This window comes from Lepus europaeus, chromosome 7, assembly GCF_033115175.1.
Source record: "Lepus europaeus isolate LE1 chromosome 7, mLepTim1.pri, whole genome shotgun sequence".
NCBI classification, from domain to species: Eukaryota; Metazoa; Chordata; class Mammalia; order Lagomorpha; family Leporidae; genus Lepus; species Lepus europaeus.
In genome coordinates, this window is record NC_084833.1 from 75,529,226 (window position 1) to 75,551,934 (window position 22,709).

The 22,709-nt window shown below is 41.6% G+C and overlaps 1 protein-coding gene across 1 annotated transcript in view; it reads left to right on the forward strand.

Moving 5' to 3' along the window:
* Nucleotides 1–1,209: 1,209 nt before the first annotated feature.
* The window catches only part of CCDC81 (coiled-coil domain containing 81), a 58,728-nt gene continuing 37,228 nt past the window's right edge, over nt 1,210–22,709 (forward strand). Inside the window, exons 1-4 of the mRNA XM_062196844.1 lie at nt 1,210–1,288; nt 13,501–13,562; nt 15,265–15,406; nt 21,680–21,761. Of these exons, the coding sequence (XP_062052828.1) occupies nt 1,210–1,288; nt 13,501–13,562; nt 15,265–15,406; nt 21,680–21,761 (365 nt within the window). The remainder of the gene's footprint in view (nt 1,289–13,500; nt 13,563–15,264; nt 15,407–21,679; nt 21,762–22,709) is intronic.

Genomic DNA, 22,709 nt, shown 5'->3' on the forward strand with positions numbered 1-22,709 from the left:
TGCATGAGCAGCATTATTGCTAATAACCTCAAATGGAAGACTCAAAAGTTGCTCAACACTGGAATGAATAAATACACTGTACACCATTCATACAAGGGAAAAATTAGCGGCAGTAAAAAACAAATTTCTACCACAGAAACCATGGAAGAGTATCACAAACACAATGTGAGTGACAAAGTCAGCCAGAAATGAATACATACTATATGATTTCAAAAGTTCAAACACAGGGGAAGTCAATGTGTAGTATTTGTTGGGATCATGCCTGGAGGGGAAATGAGGCACATTTTTGTCGCACTGATAGCATTCTATCTCTAGACCGAATGGGGTTTCCCTGAGTGATGATCTTGGATAATTAGGGGCAGAGGGGAGAGTCTGCAAGATGAGATTCGAGATGTGTATGTCATTTTCAAGTCAACAGACACCTCCGCTGTTCTTCAGTCCTCCATTTTCTAGGAGGGGAGCCCAGGAGAAACCAAACCCAAGAACAAATGCAGTTCAAATCCAAACCCTCAAGTAGATCCAGAAATGCAGCTGTCCATCCCTCCGCGCGAAAGGCGTTCCTACATTTGTCCAACGCGAATACAAATTAGCGACCGCCTGAACTGCCAAGTCTCTTTCCTGCCCGGGGTTAAGAGGGGAATGAAAACACAGTTAACAATAAAAAGTTACTTCCCACAGTTGCCTTGGGATTCCGAGTCACCTGTCACTCCGACAACGTCGGGGCTAACCTACCTTAGTGGGCGGGGCTGAGTTCCCGCTTTGACGCCCTAGCAACCGAGGAAGCCTTTGTCGCGTCCTAGCAACGCGCGCCTCTCTCGGCTCCGCCGGGTCTAATACTCTCCCTGGGGCCCCTCTCCTCCTCGGGCTCTCGCCAAAACCTCTCACCCGCGTTTCTCACTGCTCGTGGGGAGGCTTGATCTTCACACTCAGGCTCAACGCGGGCCGGCTCTCGGGGTTCTGTGGTGGGAGCCGCCGGAGAGACGGAACACGGGGGACAAACAGCAAGAAAGAACACTTAAGTTTATTTAAGAAACAAAAATAATTTAAAGAAACTCAAGATTTTGGTTATTTTTATTGTCAGGTCACATCCAAATCCCCTAGAAGAAGGGGCTGGAGAGTGGCAAAAACCATTTCTGTATAAACTGCGTGTAAGAAAGGAAGAGACGAGACCCAGTGAGGACCCAGCACAGGGTCGACCGGGGACCGAAGATGTTGGACACCATCGTCCCTGCCCTGCAGGACCTGGGCAGGCAAGTGCTGCCCACGCTGCCGTCGCTGAGCCAGGAGGGTAAGCGGCATGGGGATGGGGTCCTGAGGGCTGGATCTTCATTGACTTACGGCTAAGGCTGAACACTTTTTCCCTGGCTTGGCTTGGAGTAGCTAGGTTGCCTTGGCCACCAGCTGGTAATCAGATCAGATCTATGCTGCTGGATGCCCAGAGTTTCTTTACTAGCTCTCCTAATCAGGACAAGGAGCCAACGGGGGGTTTTAATGAACCGAGATGATGTACACAGAGTTCTTAGCCTGGGAACCAGCAGGAAGTAAGTGCTAGCTAAAAACAGCCACTCCCACTTCACTCACTGGTGCGGATGGCAACCCTTTGCCTATAGAGAAAACTTGTTATCCAGGGACCCTAAATAGTTCCTTTTCAGAATTCATGGGGACACATCAGTGCTTTTCTTGTTCTTGACATGTCCCAGTTGTATAAAGAAAATGAGAAGAACATCAGAAGATCCTGGGTAGGCTGGTGCTGTGGCTCACTTGGCTAATCCTCTGCCTGCGGCCCCGGCACCCGAGGTTCTAGTCCCGGTCGGGGCGCTGGATTCTGTCCCAATTGCTCCTCTTCCAGTCCAGCTCTCTGCTGTGGTCCTGGAGTGCAGTGGAGGATGGCCTAAGTGCTTGGGCCCTGCATCCTTATGGGAGACCAGGAGAAGCACCTGGCTCCTGGCTTCCGATCGGCGCAGTGCACCGGCCGTAGTGGCCATTTGGGTTGTGAACCAACGGAAAAAGGAAGACCTTTCTCTCTGTCTCTCTCTAACTCTGCCTGCCCCCCCCCCCAAAAAAAAAAAAAAAAGGATACTGGGTGGAGGTTCAGAAGGGGACCTGGAGGCATCTCATAGAAAACTTCACTAGGCTTGGCTGGTAGCAAGACAAAAATCTGTTTTTAGCACATTCACCCTAAAGTGACATTGATATCTGCATGTGATAGGGGCCCTTCAGAAGAAAGGTGTTCCACTGTTATTTAATGCTATAACTAGTACTCCAACAGTATTTTTTTCACTTTGTGTTGCTATATGGGGGCAAACTGTTGAAATCGTTACCTAATATATACTAAACTGATCTTCTGTATATAAAGAGAATTGAAAATGAATCTTGATGTGAATGGAAGGGGAGAGGGAGCGGGAAAGGGGAGGGTTGCGGGTGGGAGGGAAGTTATGGGAGGGGGCAAGCCATTGTAACCCATAAGCTGTACTTTGGAAATTTATATTCATTAAATAAAAGTTTAATAAACGAAAAAAAAAAAAGAAAGGTGTTCCAGAAGTGGAAGCTATTGTTGTTCTCTAGTTACTAACTTAGAAGTGTTGCCTATGTTTTATCTAAAAGACTTTAGCAGAGAATGGATACCTCTTCTTTCTGCTCCTCTGCATCACTCTGAATTTTTCCCATCAAAACAATCCTAAAAGAAGCATTAAAGATGATGGTTTTATGGTTTTCAAAAATATTTTCCATGTTTATTCATTTATCTATGTTCATTCATGTAGTTTTGAATCCTACTATATGCTGAGCACTGGAGATTTGATGGCAAAATATTTAGAATTCAGTTTAGTGGGGGAAAATATACATGAATCAAATAATCATATATGAAAAATATAAATTTATAACTGAGTCAAGTGCTATGAAGGAGGAGGCAAATGCTGTAATAAGAACATTTTTCCAAAATAAAATAATCCAAAGATTATTTTAAAAGAGCAGTTTACAGTTCACAGCAAAATTAAGAGAAAGAGACAAATAAATAGTCTGGTGCATTATGCACATCATTGTGGTTCATTTGTTAAGTGATGAGCTTACACTGACACCTCATAGTGATCTAAGGTATGCAATTTACAGTGAGGTTCATTCTTGCTATTATATATTCTGTGCCATGTGTGTAATGGACAAATGTACAATGTTATATATCATCATTATATTATACAGAGGACTTTTCACTGCCCTAGAAGTCCCCAGTTTCTTCCAACTCATCTCTACCCCCAACACAGCCCTTGGCAACTACTGATCTTTTACTATCTCTATAGTTTTACCCTTTCCAGAATGTCATATAGTTGAAAATATATAGTACGTTAACTTTTAAGACTGAATTCTTTGATTTAAATTTCCTCCATAGCTTTTCATGGCTTGATAGCTCATTTCTTTTCAGTGCTGAATAGTATCCCAGTACCAGATGGACTACTTTGTCTACCCATTTGCTTTTCAAAGGATAACTGAGTTGCTTTCAAGTTTGAACAAAGCTACAATAAACACTTATGTGGAGGTGTTTGTGTGGACATAGCTTTAATTTAGGTAAATACTAAGGAGAATGATTGCTAGATTGTATGGTAAGAGGACGTTTAGTTTTGTAAAAAACTACCAAACTACTTCCAAAGGGTCTGTGCCATGTAGCATTCTCAACAGCAAATTAAGTAAGAGTTCCTGTTTCGCCACATCATCACCAGCCTTTGGTGGTGTTAGTATTCTAGATCTTAGCCATTCTAATGGGGCGGTGTGGTGGTCATTGTTTTAATTTGTATTTCCTTGATCGTATATTATGTGGAGCACTTTTTTTTAAAACTTTTATTTAATGAATATAAATTTCCAAAGTACAGCTTATGGATTACAATGGCTCCCCCCCATAATTTCCCTCCCACCCGCAACCCTCCCCTTTCTCGCTCCTTCTCCCCTTCCATTCACATCAAGATTCATTTTCATTTCTCTTATATACAGAAGATCAGTTTAGTATATATTAAGTAAAGATTTTAACAGTTTGCACCCACATAGCAACACAAAGGGAAAAATACTGTTTGAGTACTAGTTATGGCATTAAATCACAATGTATAGCACATTAAGGACTGAGATCCTACATGAGGAGTAAGTGCACAGTGATTCCTGTTGTTGACTTAACAATTTGACACTCTTGTTTATGGCTTCAGTAATCTCCCTGGGCTCCAGTCATGAGTTGCCAGGGCTATGGAAGCCTTTTGAGTTCACCGACTCTTAACATATTTAGACAAGGTCATAGTCAAAGTGGAAGTTCTCTTCTCCCTTCAGAGAAAGGTACCTCCTTCTTTGATGACCCGTTCTTTCCACTGGGATCTCACTCGCAGAGATCTTTTTTAGGTCATTTTTTTTTTCCCCAGAGTGTCTTGGCTTACCATGCCTGCAATACTCTCATGGGCTTTTCAGCCAGATCCAAATGCCCTAAGGGCTGATTCTGAGGCCAGAGTGCTATTTAGGACATCCACCATTCTATGAGTCTGCTGTGCATCCTGCTTCCCATGTTGGATCGTTCTCTCCCTTTTTTGTTCTATCAGTTAGTATTTTCAGACACTAGTCTTGTTTATGTGATCCCTTTGATTCTTAGTCCTATCATTATGGTCGATTGTGAACAGAAATTGATCACTTGGACTAGTGAGATGGCATTGGTACATGCCACCTTGATGGGATTGAATTGGAATCCCCTGGTATGTTTCTAACTCTACCGTTTGGGGAAGTCAGCTTGCGCATGTCCCAAATTGTACATCTCCTCCCTCTCTTATTCCCACTCTTATATTTAACAGGGATCACTTTTCAGTTAAGTTTCAACACTTAAGAATAACTGTGTATTAACTACAAAATTAAACCAATAGTAGTAAGTAGGACAGACAAAAAAAAAATACTAAGCTGGATAACATATTAAGTTGTTCATCAGCAGTCAGGGCAAGGGCTGATCAAATCACCGTTTCTCATAGTGTTCACTTCACTTTAACAGGTTTCCTTTTTGGTGCTCGGTTAGTTGTCACTGATCAGGGAGAACATATGATATTTGTCCCTTTGGGACTGGCTTATTTCACTCAGCATAATGTTTTCCAGGTTCCTCCATTTTGTTGCAAATGACCGGATTTCATTGTTTTTGACTGCTGTATAGTATTCTATGGAGTACATATCCCATAATTTCTTTATCCAGTCTACTATTGATGGGCATTTAGGTTGATTCCAGGTCTTAGCTATTTTGAATTGAGCTGCAATAAACATTAAGGTGCAGACCGCTTTTTTGTTTCCCATTTTAATTTCCTTTGGGTAAATTCCAAGGAGTGTGATGGCTGGGTTGTATGGTAGGGTTATATTCAGGTTTCTGAGGAATCTCCAGACTGACTTCCATAGAGGCTTAACCAGTTTGCATTCCCACCAACAGTGGTTAGTGTCCCTTTTTCCCCACATCCTCTCCAGCATCTATTGTTGGTAGATTTCTGAATATGAGCCATTCTCACCGGGGTGAGGAGAAACCTCATTGTGGTTTTGATTTGCATTTCCCTGATTGCTAGTGATCTTGAACATTTTTTCATGTGCCTGTTGGCCATTTGGATTTCCTCTTTTGAAAAATGTCTGTTGAGGTCCTTGGCCCATCTCTTAAGTGGGTTGCTTGTTTTGTTGTTGTGGAGTTTCTTGATTTCTTTGTAGATTCTGGTTATTAACCCTTTGTCTGTTGCATAGTTTGCAAATATTTTTTCCCATTCTATCGGTTGCCTCTTCACTCTGATGTGGAGCACTTTTTAATATATTTGTTTGTCATTCATATGTATTTTTGGCGACAGTCTGCCATGCATGAAATGAGATAGATATCTGTTAAAATATTTGGTCTATCCTTGGTGAGGTGGATGAAATCTTTAGATAATTTTTAATTGGATTGTTTTCTTATTGTGATGTTTTAAATGTTATTTTTATGCTTTGGATAACCCCTCTTTTGTCAGATGTGTATTTTGCAAATATTTTCTCCACGTGTGGCTTGTCTTCTTCTCTGACATTATCTGTTGTGGAGCATAAGTTATTAATTTTTGAAATCCACCTTTTCAATATTTTCTTTCATGTATTATGCCTAAGCTGTTGTATCTAAAATGTCATTATCATATCCAAGACCATCTAAGTTTTGTTCTATGTTATCTTCTGGGAGTTTTATTTTTATTTTTTATGTTATAGGAGCTTTACATTTTACATTTAGGTCTATGATTTTTTTTAAAACGTTTATTTATTTATTTATTTGAAAAAGTTACAGAGAGAAAGGAGAGGCAGAGAGCAAGAGTGAGAGAGCGAGAGAGAGAGAGAGAGAAAGTCTGCCATGCGATGGTTCACTCCACAATTGACCGCAACAGCCGGAGCTGCACAGAGCCAGGAGCTTCCTCTGTGTCTCGCACGCCGGTGCAGGGGCCCAAGGACTTGGGCCATCCTCTACTGCTTTCCCTGGCCACAGCAGAGAGCTGGATTGGAAGTGGGGAAGCCAGGTCTTGAACCGGTTCCCATATGGAATGCTGGCACTTCAGGCCAGGGCGTTAATTTGCTGCACCACAGCACTGGCCCCAAGGTCTATGATTTTGAGTTGGCTTTTGTGAAGGGTGTAATTTATGTGTCTAGATTACTTTTTTTTCTTTCTTTTTTTCTTTTTGCACGTGGATTGTTCTGGTACCTTTTGTTGAAAAGACTATTTTTGCTCCATTGTATTGCCTGCTACTTTGTCAAAGATCATTTGACTATTATTTCGTAGGTCTGATTCTGGACTCTCTAATCTGTTTTATTAATTTATTTGCCTATTCTTTTTTTTTTTTAGACTTTTTTTTTTTTTTTTGACAGGCAGAGTGGACAGTGAGAGAGAGAGAGAGACAGAGAGAAAGGTCTTCCTTTTGCCGTTGGTTCACCCTCCAATGGCCGCCGCGGTAGCGCGCTGCGGCCAGCGCACCGCGCTGATCCGATGGCAGGAGCCAGGTGCTTCTCCTGGTCTCCCATGCGGGTGCAGGGCCCAAGCACTTGGGCCATCCTCCACTGTACTCCTGGGCCATAGCAGAGAGCTGGCCTGGAAGAGGGGCAACCGGGACAGGATCGGTGCCCCGACCGGGACTACAACCCGGTGTGCTGGCGCCGCAAGGCGGAGGATTAGCCTAATGAGCCGTGGCGCCGGCCTATTTGCCTATTCTTTTACCAAGACCACACTGTCTTGATCAGTGTAGCTTTATGGTAAGTCTTGAAGTTGGATAGTCTCAGCTCTCTCACTTTGTTCTTCTCTTCAATATTTCATTGGCTATTCTGTCTTCTGCCTATCTCATATAAGCTTTAGAATTAGTTTGTTGATATGCACAAAATAACCTGCTGAATTTTTTAAGAGATTGATCATAATGATAGGATTAAGAGTCAAAGGGATCACATAAACAAGACTAGTGTCTGCTAATACTAATTTATAGAATTAAGAAGGAGCGAACGATCCAACATGGGAAGCGGGATAACACAGCAGACTCATAGAATGGCAGATGTCCTAAACAGCACTCTGGCCTCAGAATCAGCACTTAAGGCATTCAGATCTGGCTGAAGAGCCCATGAGAGTATTTTAGGCATGGAAAGCCAGGACACTCTGGCAAAAAACAAAACAAAACAAAAAACCTAAATGAAAGATTTCTGTGAGTGAGATCCCAGTGGAAAGAACAGGTCATCAAAGAAGGAGGTTCCTTTCTCTGAAGGGAGGAGAGAACTTCCACTTTGACTATGACCTTGTCTAAATAAGATCGGAGTTGGTAAACTCAAAATGCTTCCATAGCCTTGGCAACTCATGACAAGAGCCTAGGGTGATTACTGACACCATAAACAAGAGTGTCAACTTGTTAAGTCAACAACAGGAGTCACACTGTGCACTTACTCCTCATGTAGGATCTCTGTCCTTAATGTGTTGTACGATGTGAATTAACTACTACTCAAACAGTATTTTTCACTTTGTGTTTCTATGTGGGTGTAAACTGTTGAAATCTTAATACATACTAAATTGATCTGTAGATAAAGAGAATTGAAAATGAATCTTGATGCGAATGGAATGGAGAGGGAGCGGGAGATGGGAAGGTTGCGGATGGGAGGGAAGTTATGGGGGAGAAAAAGCCATTGTAATCCATAAGCTGTACTTTGGAAATTTATATTTATTAAATAAAAGTTGAAAAATAAAAAGATGTCTTCCATCCACTGGTTCACTCTCCAAATAGTTGCAATGGCCAGGACTGGGCCGGGCTGAAACTAGGAGCCAGGAGTTTCATCTGGGTCTCCTACATGGGTGCAGGGGCCCAAGGTCGTCCTCCACTGCTTTCCTAGGCATATTAGCAGGGAGCTGGATCAGAAATGGAACATCCTGGACTTGAATAAGTGCCCATATTGGATGCCAGCGCCACATAGGGTGGCTGTGCCACAGCACTGACCCCTACCTACTGAGATTTTGAAAGTAACTGCAGTGGATCTATAGATCAATTTGGGGAAATTTTTTAAGGATTTATTTATTTTATTTGAAAGTCAGAGTTACACACACACACACACACAGAGAGAGAGAGAGAGAGAGAGAGAGAGATATCTTCCATCCGCTGGTTCACTCCCCGATTGGCTGCAATAGCTGAAGCTGAGCCGATCTGAAGCCAGCAGCTAGGAACTTCCTCTGGGTCTCCCACACAGGTGCAGGGGCCCAAGAACTTGGGCCATCGTCTACTGCTTTCCCAGGCCATAGTAGAGAGCTGGATTGAAAGTGGAGCAGCTGGGTCTGGAATCAGTGCCCACATGGGATACTGGCACTGCAGCTGGCGGCTTTACCCACTATGCCACAGCACTGGCCCCTATTAATTAACTTTCGCAAATGATTCATGGTAAAGGGAACAGGGATAAGTTCTACACCTCAGCGAAACACATAAATTACCTTTCATCACTGTATGTGTTCATTTTATGTTCCTGCTGCTACTGTATGTTTTGCCAATGTTTAATATTATGTAGCTACAGTGCTTAGAAGGACCTGTCATTATTTCCCAGATGTGAACAGGGTGAAACTGTTGAATCCATGGCGGCAGGAAGGTTGCAGGTCTTACACAGATAGCACGTTGCTCTTTCTGTTGCCCTAGGCTCTGGTAGTGTTTCTTTGTTCCAACCACCCTTTAACATTCTTCCTTGTATATCAGAATTTTAACTTTAGGAGATACCTTTTATAACGTCTTCGGACTTATCTTTTATTTTTGATATTAGTAATTATTTCAAGCATATATTACTCTAAAAGTTACATAATAGACACTTAGTCCTTTACAGTGATCATATGTAAGATTCAGTATTCTTGCTGCTCAGCACCGTTTTGAATTCACAGCATGTTTAGAATTAGAAGCCAGAGGGAGGTTTTCCTGAAAAAAAAAAAAAAATGTCTACGAATTAGTTCTTTATATTCGTGATTCTTATTGTTTAGTGTTTGATTAAAGTAAGTAAATCTAGCTTCCCTTAAAATATAAAAGTAGTATATTCTTTAACCTGATTTTTAAAATGGATTAAAATTACTTTCATTTTGAGATGTAATGATATGTATTCTTTCACATTCTGGGAAGCAAGGAAAAAAAATCAAAGTGAGAACTCTCAGTCTGTAAGAATTCCAAATGTATTCTGATGGAATTTCAGGGATCTAATACTTCCTAAGAGGAATTTCATGGATCTAATGCTGTGCATATTTTCCTTTTTCTTCCATGACAATTAGAAAATTTCAGAATAATTGATTCTGCAGTTATGTAATTTCGTGGAGTAAAACAATATGGTAACTTAACATATCACCCACATGAAGAAAGACTATCCTCAAATTTCCAATTAAGCTCAGTCATGCTTTTTTGCTAGGGTCTGGTTTCTAACTCTACAGTTTCTCCTGGCCTTAATTAAATCATCTCCTCTTTGGTGTAGATTGTTTTTCTGAAACCTGAGCTACATATCATGAGTCTAGATAAAACACTTTAAGAGTCATAGACCAAGAGGTTTGACTTAATAGCATTGAAAATTCTCCATGTGAATGTGGATACTGCAATTTTGCACTAATGGTGAGTGAAGGACATTTTTGATGATGAAAATTTTAATTTGGCATACAATGGGGACTGATTGAAAGACTTCCATATTTCTCAACAGCAAGTAGTAGAATTTTTGGCTGTAGGGGCACGAAGTGCAGATTGCAGTAGTATGGGCAGAGTGGGTCAGTGCCTTTTCACGGAAACTGCACAGCCATGGTTTACTGGGATTTAGCAGAATTCTGGTCCTGCTACTCATAATGCCATGCAGCCCTAGTTTCATTGGTGAGTGAGTACATTTCCATCATCAAACTTGTTCCCAGATGCTCGTGAGAGTAAGTGCTATTTCTCACTCACAAAACTGCCTCTCTCTTGGGCATTTACAAAAAATATTGGTAACACTGATACAGCAAATTGAAAGATTGCAAGCTCTCTGCTTTAGTTAGTGGTTTAAACCATGGGAAAAAAAGTTTGTGTCACTCAAACAAGCAGTTTAGCAAATAGGGAAAGAATTGATTGACTTTTTGTCACCAATTTGTATCTATGTCCTGAAGTGGCCACCTGATAAATGTCACTGTTCTTGATCTTTTATTTTGAGATTTATAACCTAATACTCTTGATTTGCAGAGTTACCAGTTTTTTTTTCTTTCTTTTTTTTTGACAGGCAGAGTGGACAATGAGAGAGAGAGAGAGACAGAGAGAAAGGTCTTCCTTTTGCCATTGGTTCACCCTCCAATGGCCACCACGGCCGGCACGCTGTGACTGGCGCACCGCACTGATCCGAAGCCAGGAGCCAGGTGCTTCTCCTGGTCTCCCATGGGGTGCAGGGCCCAAGCACTTGGGCCATCCTCCACTGCCTTCCTGGGCCACAGCAGAGAGCTGGCCTGGAAGAGGGGCAACTGGGACAGAATCTGGTGCCCTGACTGGGACTAGAACCCGGTGTGCCGGCGCCACCGCAAGGCAGAGGATTAGCCTATTGAGTCATGGCGCTGGCCGAGTTACCAGTTATAAAACATTTTTAATAGATATATGATTAGGTTTGAAATGAATATGTCAACACAGGCATACTTTTACAGATTTATAACTATTAATCAAACATAGATAATTTTTATTGCATATTAGCACTTTAGTAATTGTCACCTACTTATTTTTCTACCATGGTATTTTAGAATACAGTTCAGAAAAACAAAGCAAGCACAAAAGATCTTCTGATCAAAGGAGATAGTACAAAGTCTATGCATTAATTCAAAGTAAATACCGTGGGGCCCATATGCAAAGATGTGTTTGTAAAAATTGTTATTTCAGACATATTGGTAGCATATTTGTCACTTCCAGAACTTAGCAGACCAGAAACCGGGAATTAGAACTGGGTAGGGAGCCTGCGGAGCACTAGCAGCAGAGAGAAGTAACAGCTGGTAGTCTAACAGTGAAAAGCAAGAATGAAAAGCAGGTTTGACAATTGAACAAAAGCAGAAGTGTAGGACAGCTTGTGTATAGACCAGAATCTTTCATGCCTTATGCCCATTCCTGTGTTATAATGATGTAAGAATAAATGTTTATGCTGTCATTTGAATATGCTTTATCCCTTGGACCTCATATAGGAGTTCAATACCCAAAGTCTTTTTTTTATAATTTAGGTAGCTTTTATTTAATAAATACAAATTTCATAGGTACAGCTTTAGGAATATACTGGTTCTTCCCCCCATACCTGCCCTCCTGTCCCTTATCCTACTTCTCCCATCCCATTCTTCATTAAGATTCATTTTTAATTATCTTTATATACAGAAGACCAACTCTATACTAAGTACAGGTTTCAACAGTTTGCACCCACACAGACACACAAAGTATAAAGTACTGTTTGAAAACAAGTTTTACTGTTAATTCTCATAGTACAACTCATTAAGTACAGAGTTCCTACAGGGGGAGCAAGTGCACAGTGACTCCTGTTGTTGATTTAACAATTGACACTCTTATTTATGACGTCAGTAATCACCCGAGGCTCTTGTCATGAGCTGCCAAGGTTATGGAAGCCTTCTGAGTCCACAAACTCCGCCAGTATTTAGATAGGGCCATAAGCAAAGTGGAAGTTTTCTCCTCCCTTCAGAGAAAAGTACATCCTTCTTTGATGGCCCCTTCTTTCCACTGGGCTCTTACTCACAGAGATCATTCATGTGGATCATTTTTTGATACAGTGTCTTGGCTTTCCATGCCTGAAATGCGCTCATGGGCTTTTCAGCCAGATCCAAATGACTTAAGGGCTGAATCTGAGGTCAGAGTGCTGTTTAGGGCGTTTGTCATTCTGTGAGCCTACTGTGTACCTGCTTCCCATGTTGGATCATTCTCTCGTTTTTAATTCTATTTGTTGTTATTACCAGACACTTGGTCTTATTTAACAACACCCAGAGTCTTATGTTAATGGTATTAAGAGGTTGAAAACTTAACTATGCTATTTAAAGGTAGGGTCTTTGGGAAGTGATTGGAATAGATTTAGTCACAAGGATAGAGCCCTAAGATTGAATCCAGGTGGCTTTATGAGGAGAGAGAGATATCACATAGAGGTGCACACGTGTACTCTGCCATGATGTGGTGCAGCCAATGTGGCCCTCACAAGGGCCTCTGAAATGCTGCTTGGACCTTGCATCTCCATTGCTTTCCTCTTTATAAAGGAGTCTCCACAAGTATTTTGTAGCAACAAAAAGACTGACTGATACAGTTCGTATTAATCACATGGCACAAAACAAACACTTGGCAAATAGTGGCTGAATGAATCAAGAAAAAAAGATTATGATTGGTTAGCTAGTTACAGGAAAAAGGGAAATGTATGAAGGGATTCCTTTTATTCTAGAAAGGTTTTCTTCAAAAAGTATTATTATTATTAAAATCAGCTCTTTGACACTTAATGGGGTAAGCTTTTTTTTTTTTTAAGATTTATTTATTTACTGGAGAGTCAGAGTTACACAGAGAGAGAATGAGAGGCAGAGAGAGAGAGGTCTTCCATTTGCTGCTTCACTCCCCAATTGGCAGCAATGGCCAGAGCTGCACTGATCCGAAGCCAGGAGCCAGGAGCTTCTTCCAGGCTTTTCATGTGAGTGCAGGGGCCCAAGGACTTTTGCACCACCTTGTACTGCTTTTGCAGGCCAAATCAGAGAGCTGGATCAGAAGTGGAGCAGCTGGAACTCAAACTGGCGCCCATATGGGATGCTGGCACTGTAGGCAGCAGCTTTACCTGCTATGCCACAGCGCCAACCCCATGGTGTAAGCTTTAGTAAGAAAATTAACTTGGGAAATGATCTTATTTCCTGTTAATTCTAAATTAATTGAGAATTTCATGTTACATCTAATTTCACTTAACTAATTTCATTTTACATCTCATATTTACATTTCTATTTATTAGTACTGAGATAGTATCACATAAGTGCTCAAAACTAATTATCTGGTTTCCTTTGAATTGCAGAAGTCTCTCTTATTTGGGGCAATGTTTCAGAATTTGTGGAACGACAGTTAGCCCTTCACAAGGTAGGACTTATACTTTTATTTTAATGTAGGCGTCAAAAATATATTTCCTTTATAGTCTTGGATAATTTTTCTGATATCAGGGCAGTAGACTATAGAGCCACTGGTTTTACTTATTAGTCCTATGACTTACAATCCCCATACTGGATTTGTGGGCAATAGGTTTAACAAATGGGGGCTTTATCCTTAAGTAATGAAGTTATAAGTTTTGCCCTTCTAGAGATACCAGGCTCTAGTAACTACTGTTTTACTCTACACTTCTATCAGTTCAACTTTTTAGCTTCCACATGTGAATAAGAATGTGCAATATTTGTCTATCTATGCCTGACTTATTTCATTGAACAAAAAGTCCTCCAGTAGGAAATGGATTTTGATTGAAATGTAAGAAGACAGTGAGGAACTAAACTCACCTTGCCAAAAATAAGAAACTTTTCCCAGGGTTGGATTATTTTCTACTGTTAAGTCTCGGACTTGATGCCACAGAACTGGACAGAAATTTTGGGAGGAGCACAAGGGAGCTGGATGTGGTAGAGCATTTATACTCTGCTTAGAAGTCACACTGAGAATCCTTAGGCTGAATTCATCCTTCAGAATTATTATTTTTAAAAACATTTGTTTATTTATTTGAAAGGCAGAGTTAGAGAGAGAGGTAGAGACAGACACAGAGAGATAAAGATAGAAATATCTCCCATCTGCTCATTCACTTCCTAAGTGGCCACAACAGCCAGGGCTGGGCTAGGCCAAAGCCAGGAGCCAGGAACTCCATTTGGAGCTTCCACATGGGTGGCAGGGGCCCAAGTACTTGGGCCATCTTTTGCTGCTTTCCCAGGCATGTTAATGGGGGGGAACTTATCAGAAGTAGAGCAGTCTGGATTTGAACTGGTGCTCATATGGGATCCTGGTGTTGTTGTCTCACAAGGAGGCCCCCTTCAAATTTACTTTAAGAATTTGAATTAGTTACCACTCCTTAAAATTAGGAGAGTTTATTTAAATTTTTGGAATGTTCTCCATTTTTTTTGAAAATTCCGCTAATACAGTAATACTAGTTTTCTATTCCTACATGGTGACACTTGGTTGGAATCCAATTTTTAAATGGATATGTACTCTAGCAATCACACACTCTGGCTGACTACCTTCGTACCCTTGCATTCTTTCTTGGCTCCTGTAAGCATTTGCTTTTGTAACTCTTGGTGAATTATATCACCAGGGAGTCAGAGACCCAATTTGAGAGCCAAAACCATTTGCTTCTCCCATCAGCCAAGGTTCTACATTGTAGCATATACCTTGGATGCTGGACTGGCTGATTTTAGTGGGAGACATAAAATATAGAATAGGAATGAAAAAGCAAAGCTTCTCATGACCCCTTACATTCTTCTAATGGTGAATGATGAAAACTTAAAATGTCACAGAATTTAGGACAAGAGTAATCTTAGACATAGGTTAAAAACAAATTTTCTTAGTCCTTGGAGGATGAAGAATCTGGTATCTGTAAAGCATAATGGTTTAGCATTGTACTTTATACTGAAATTATTTAGAAAATTAGAGTCATATGGTGCTACAGCTCTAAAGGATCATAGAGATCATTGAATTTTTAAGGCCTTAGGCTGATTCTCTTTGTTTTGGATAATAGTCACAAGAATGACTTTTCTTCACCTCTTCAATAAACTATACTTATTGCTCTGCTTGTCCTCTTTTTTCCTTCCAGGGTGTTCAGATTCCAGGATTTGGAACATTCACTTTCATGAGACAAAAGCTTGAGATTGGAAACAACAAGTTTATTCTAATCCAGAGGCCCATATTCATCATGGCAGAGAAGTTAGTCCAGACGCATGGACTCAAACAAAACAAAATATATACTCCTGGTAAATAATTTTACTATTTAAGATTTTTCCAGGCCGGCGCCGCGGCTCACTAGGCTAATCCTCCGCCTTGCGGCGCCGGCACACCGGGTTCTAGTCCCGGTCGGGGCACCGATCCTGTCCCGGTTGCCCCTCTTCCAGGCCAGCTCTCTGCTGTGGCCCGGGAGTGCAGTGGAGGATGGCCCAAGTGCTTGGGTCCTGCACCCCATGGGAGACCAGGATAAGCACCTGGCTCCTGCCATCGGATCAGCGCGGTGCGCTGGCCGCAGCGTGCCTACCGCGGCGGCCATTGGAGGGTGAACCAACGGCAAAAGGAAGACCTTTCTCTCTGTCTCTCTCTCTCTCACTGTCCACTCTGCCTGTCTAAAAAAAAAAAAAAAAAAAAAAAGATTTTTCCAGAAGGCTACTGGCTTGTGGCTAAAAAGGAGAGGGCAAAGCTTGGCCAGTGCTGCTTTATTAGTTTCTGATTGGATGGGCTCACTTTTCCCATATTAACTTTGGCAGAGGGTCCAAGGTGGGAAAATAATAGAGCTTCCCTGCAGGTCATTTAAAACCCCAGTAACTTAAAAGGTAGACATAGGAAGGCTTAATGGAACAGCAGATTTACATAAAAGCTGCCCCAGAGTTGTACAGACCTTTATTCATATTTCATATCCTAAGAAATTAAAAGTGATGCTAAGTAAGAAGAAGTTAATAGGGTCTCTGGTTGGGAGAATCACAGTCAATATAGTTGTGAAAAAAATGACAATGTATATCTATGTATCTCATACATTTTATATTTGAGTATTTATAATAAACAAATCAGAAGTTGCAGAATTCCATGATGACTTAGTACATACCCTCCTCATATCCTAAAACCCCCTTCCCCGTTTCTCCCTGCCTGCCTGCCTTCACAACATTTACTGAGGGCCAGCAATGTGTCAGGTCTAGTTCTAAGCATTTGAGAGACAGTGGTAAGCAAAACAGACGTACTCCCTGCCATAGGATGCTTGCATCCAGCTTTAATGCGTGGGCCTCCCAATGTCTACCTTGGTTGCTTAGTGGCCTTTGGGACTTCCTTCCTGATGGCTGGTTTTGACCTTCCTTATTGTCTCTTCTCTTCTTGCAACAGACTCATCCTTGCACAGAGACGGTCTACCCCCAATAGCAGGAGATGAAAATATTGTAACTTTCCTTTCCTGAAAATTTTCAGAGTAAATTTCTACTAAAAATGAGACATTAGAAAAGCAAATAGAGTGTACTTTCCACTTTAAGTCTTGTGGTATGCTCTCAGAAAAGTACTTTAAGTCTGCAATTCTTTTCTAAAATTAATATAAAGAAAATAGATTTCATGTAGTTCACACATAGGATTCTAAGAATATAATGAGGGCCAACGCTGTGACGTAGTGGGTAAAGCCACCACCTGCAGTGCCAGCATCCCATATGGGTATTGGTTCGAGTCCCGGCTGTTTCACTTCTGATCCAGCTCCCTGATATGGCCTGGGAAAGCAGTAGAAGATGGCCCAAGTGCTTAGGCCCCTGCACCCACATGGGAGACCTGGAAGAAGCTCCTGGCTCCTGGCTCTTGGCTTCAGATTGGCGGTAGCTCTGGCCATTGCGCCAATTGGGGAGTGAACCAGCAGATGGAAGACCACCCTCACCCCCCGCCTCTCTCTCTGCCTCGCCTCTCTCTATGTAGCTCTGACTTTCAAATAAATAAATAAATCTTTTAAAAAAATGGCTCTAAAAAATAATATGATACTTATTCCTCTTCTTCCCCCTCCTTCTTTTCTTTTTTAAAATTTTTGTGATAACATTTTTATTAAAAATTATTTATTTATTTGAGAGGCAAGTACTTAACCTACCACACCACAGTTCTGGCCCCATAAGTGACTGTTTAGAATATTCTTATCTTCTCTCTGTCCTCTTCCTCTATCAGTTGACTTTCTTATTTTTTTTTTGTTTGTTTTATTGTTTTTTGGCTTTATCATCTTGAGCCTCTCTATTTTTTCTTTTCTGACTTGTGGACCTTGTGTGGTCCCACATCTGTTCTAATTGAATAGATCATGTGCTTCTTCTTTTCTTTTTTTAAAAAGATTTATTCATTTAATTGAAAGGCAGAGTTACAGAGAAGCAGAGGCAGAGAGAAAGAGAGCTTCCATTCGCTGGTTCACTCCCTGAACAGCCGAAATGGCCAGAGCTGTGCTGATATGCAGCCAGGAGCCAGAAGCATCTTCTGGATCCCCCAAGTGAGTTTAGGGACCCAAGGACTTGGATCATTTTCTACTGCTTTCGCAGGCCATAGCAGAGAGCTGGATTGGAAGAGGCACAGCTGGGACTTGAACCGGTGCCCATATGGGATGCCGACACTGCAGGCGTTGGCTTTATCGGCTGTTCCACAGCCCCAGCCCAATCATGTTCTTCTTCCAAATTAGATATAATATTACTTATTTGCAATGTCATTTTTGGGCTCATTAGACAGGAAAAGCTTTCTGTAAGTCATCCAGCCTGACATCTTTGTATAAGATCTAGTTTCATTTGAATAACTACTAGGGATGATGGCTGTCTTTTTCAAAACATTTGAAATTTGTAAAGATTTTTAATAATAATTTAGAAATGGTAACTGAAGGGCATAGACAAATATTGCTGTAGCTTGGTCTGAAAAATAATGGAGCTTAACACCCTCTGGAGAAGCAGTTAGTTATTACCGTATCTTCTAGGGGAAACTGGAAGCTTGTCTAAAGTTTGTTTCGAAAGCTAATTGCTCTTATTTTGAGCATAAAACAAACTTTTAGAGACAATTTTACTGATCTATAGGTGTGAATGAGTTGTTTTATTTGCAGTCAGAAGCTTCACTTGGCCAATTCTGGGTATTAAGTGAGGATCAGATAATTTGTGAGTGTATATGATAGGTTCTTTTTTTTTTTTTTTTAAACAGGCAGAGTGGACAGTGAGAGAGAGAGAGAGAGAGAGAAAGGTCTTCCTTTGCCGTTGGTTCACCCTCCTATGGCTGCCGCAGCCGGTGCACTGCGCTGATCCGAAGGCAGGAACCAGGTGCTTCTCCTGGTCTCCCATAGGGTGCAGGGCCCAAGCACTTGGGCCATCCCCTCCACTGCACTCCCGGGCCACAGCAGAGAGCTGTACTGGAAGAGGAGCAACCAGGACAGAATCCGGCGCCCCGACCGGGACTAGAACCAGTGGTGCCAGCGCCACAGGCGGAGGATTAGCCTAGTGAGCCGCGGTGCCAGCCTATGATAGGTTCTTATTGTAATTTCCATTTAATTACCCCCATTCTATCTGTCTTTTTCTTCTCTAGGTGATATTCCAATTGTTCCACTGAACTTTGTCATGATATCCCTGGACGGCCCATTTAACAGGGACACTGTGGAAGGATGTGTGAAGGAGACGTTGCTTTACTTATCGCGATCCATTTCCATCAAACAGAATGTGGAGTTTACATTCAAAGGAATTGGGGTTCTTGTGATCAGGGACAGCAAAGTGAAGATGAAATTTTATAAGGACTTCCTTTGTACTGTGGATGGAAGTGGGACTCTGATGAAAGTCCTAGCAAATGTAAATTGTTTGCCTTCTCCTAACCCGATTCTCAATTGTAGCTCTGAGTCATCTATATGTGTGATATCATTAAGAAGAACTCAGCTTGATGTATTTTAAGTGACAGTTACTACAAGTTGACAGAAGCACTTGGTTATAGTTGATTAACTTTTTCACAAGAAAGATTATAAAGTCATAAGAACTTTAAGCTGTTAGGAGTTAATGCTGGCCAGCACTGCGGCTCAATAGGCTAATCCTCCACCTTGCGGCGCTGGCACCCCAGGTTCTAGTTCTGGTTGGGGTGCTGGATTCTGTCCCGGTTGCCCCTCTTCCAGTCTAGCTCTCTGCTGTGGCCCGGGAGTGCAGAGGTGGATGGCCAAGTGCTTGGGCCCTGCACCCGCATGGGAGACCAGGAGGAAGCACCTGGCTCCTGGCTTCGTATCAGTGTGGTGCACCAGCCGCAGTGGCCATAGGAGGGTGAACCAACGGCAAAAAGGAAGACTTTTCTCTCTGTCTCTCTCTATCACTGTCCACTCTGCCTGTCAAAAATTAAAAAATAAAAATAAAAAAAGGAGTTAATGCTGATTAAAAACATAAATTCTGAACATTTTAAAAGCCTTTTGTAGTTAAAAATGTTCTTCCACATGTCTTTTTTCATTTGAGTGTCAAGCATTATAAAATCAACTTTCCCTTGTTATCATCAAGTGAAAAATGGGGGTTCAGAGAGGTTGTGTGGGAAGCCTGAGATTGGGGTGCCAATAAGTGCAGGAACTTGGGTTCAAGCCCAGTCTTCTTAATTATTCAGTTTTTGCTAGTTCTGTTTTATTTTAATGAAAGTTTATGACAAAATCTAATTCAGATCATGGAAGTATATGAATATACTTCAAGAATTCATGGAACGTGGAATTAAAAGATGAGTTTACTTTGGTGTCAAGCATTTGAAATGCATGAATAAAAATGGTCTTCAAAAAGTTAATGGAAAATGTGTATTATGAAACACCCACATGGATTTCAATATTTTTGAACTAAAATAAATTTATATTTTAATTCCATTTCCATGACTTTTTTTTCCAGGACTCTTGAATCTTTGGCTTTTAGTGTCATGTTGTAGAAGTTTCATAATTGGCATAATTGGCCATCCTTGTTAGCCTTTAAGTAACCTGTCTAGACATATTCCATTGTTAACTACTAAGTAGCAGGTGTGACTTTCATGCTAAGTTGGTCATAGCACAGCATAAGGTAGCAATGAAGAAGTCAATCAGTAGGATTTGTTGAATAATTAATATGCCTTAAGCACACCTATAGGAACTAACAGTCGAAGTGAATTTTCACAGCATGTTATATGATCCTATATTCCATAAAGCAAAAGCCTGATTTATAAATGACAGGACCATGAATGTTATCTAATTCTGATGTCTCCTTTCACGGAGATCTGGGGTGGATGTAGAGGTGATGGAGATGTGCGTAATGAGGCTCTTGGTGTTTTCTGCACAGTCTGCTTTCATACAGGATGACTAAGAGGGATGCCAGCCTTGTGTGTGGAAAGTAGAAGCACACAGAGCAAAGCAGCGAGCGCATCTCTAAGTCTCAGAGGTTCCACTGAACTTTGTGGTTGCAGTATGGGTTTAAAAGAGAAGGGGGCATTATGCCTGACCTGCTGAACTCAAGGAGCATTTCCCACAATAAGCAGTCCTGAGAGAGATTTTACAAAAAAAGAGGACAAAGCAGATTGAGAACTGTTGATTGTGTCAGTCACCCTCAGGGACAGAAGCACAAAGCACGCCGAGATGTGAATGCAGCTGAAAAGTCTGGCTGTGAAGCAGCTGGTTGAACTGCCCAAGCGTATTTGATCATGAACTCTAGGTCAACCCAGTACTCATGAATATCTCTAACTCTATAAAGCATATTTTGGGAAACTGCTATAAAATGGCAGGAGTGATGGGTTTATTCTCAAATGTCCCATAGTTTAGTTTAAACCTGAGTATTGTTATGTAGAATCATCTTGGGAAGTTGTGTGCTTATTTCAGTAATGCTGCTCTTTTAAATGAAACACTTCTAGGAGCTTTGATTGAGAATTTTCTTCAAAGTCTTTCGTAAGCTATGGCATTCATCCCAAACAAAAATTTCATGTTTTTCTAAACATAATAATATGGTTATTACATAATAATTACAATAGATATTTGTTGAGTGATTAGTATGTGACTGACATAGTATACCACATAGTATACTCAAACATAGTATACCTCAGAAAAGTCCTAGGAATTAGATCTTATTATGATTCCCAAAAACCTAGGGCCCAAGGCCACATATTGGAAGCATCATGGGGATTTGAATGTGAGCCCATCGAACTCCACAACCTTTCTCTTAAGTGCCTGACTAGATAGTCATTTGGGTCAAGAGGGGCATTTTTCTGCTCATTTTTCTGATAGTTTGAAGGAGTCTGCTCTCCTCTTAAAAAGTGTATCAGAAACTGTAAAGGCAGTTTCTAAAGAAAAAATGATTTGAGAAAAGGCAGCATGAATGGAATTGCTATGCAGCTACCCAGGGTGGCTATTTTGATGAATTGGGATTATTTCTCGCTGGATCTTAAGCTCTGGATTTCTAAGCGCTGAGAGAACATAACAGTATGAGGTATCATGGTAGCTTTGCCTTTGAGACAGTCTGCAATTCCTGATTTGTCTGCGTCCTGGACCACAGCCAAGGTGTAACCTTCCTTTGTCTCTGTCCCCCAGAGGCCTGGCACTATGGACTCAGTGTTGTCCAGCAGAGAGGCTGTTGGGAAGCGGCCCAGCAGTGCACTTGCGTTTCCAAGGTGAGTGCTTTGTTTTGTGCATTCTTCCAGGCACCAGCTCCCCCGCGCTGATCTGTTGATCTGATTAGGCAGTGTTTATCCATCTTTTATAGTTCATTCTCCTTTTAGTGCATACTCTCTGTTTCTCTCTCAATGCAAAGAAGAGTTTATTGCATCTACATTCTGTAGTTAAATGACAGTGGGCATTTAGAATATTCCTTCCTTCCTTCCTTCCTTCCCTCCCTCCCTCCCTCCCTCTCTCCTTCCTTCCTTCCCTCCTTCTTTCCTTCCTTCCTTACCACCCTCCCTCCTCCCTTTCTTTTTTTTTATTTTAAAGATTTATTCATTTATTTGAAAGTCAGAATTACACAGAGGAGGGGGGAGAGAGAGAGAGAGAGAGAGAGAGAGAGAGAGGTCTTCCATCCGCTGTTCACTCCCCAGTTGGCCACAAGGGCTGGAGCTGCACTGATGTGAAGCCAGGAGCCTGGAGCTTCTTCCAGGTCTCCCACGTGGGTGCAGGGGCCTGAGGACTTACACCATCTTCTACTGCTTTCCCAGGCCATAGCAGAGAGCTGGATCGGAAGTGGAGCGGCTGGAACTCAAACTGGTGCCTATATGGGATGCTGGCACTGCAGGTGGCGCTTTTACCCACTATGCCACAGTGCCAGCCCCTCCCTCTCTCCCTCCCTCCCTTTCTCTCTCCCTCCCTCCCTTTCTCTCTCCCTCCCTCCCTCCCTCCCTCCCTCCCTCCCTCCCTTTCTTTCTTTCTTTCTTTCTTTCTTTCTTTCTTTCTTTCTTTCTTTCTTTCTTTCTTTCTTTCTTTCTGTTTTCAAAGATTTATTTATTTGAAAGGCAGAGTTACAGAGAGAGAGAAAGAGATCTTCCATCTGCTGGCTCACTCCCCAAATGACAGCAATGGCCAGAGTTAGGCCTTTTGAAGCCAGAAGGCAGGAGGTACTTCTGGGTCTG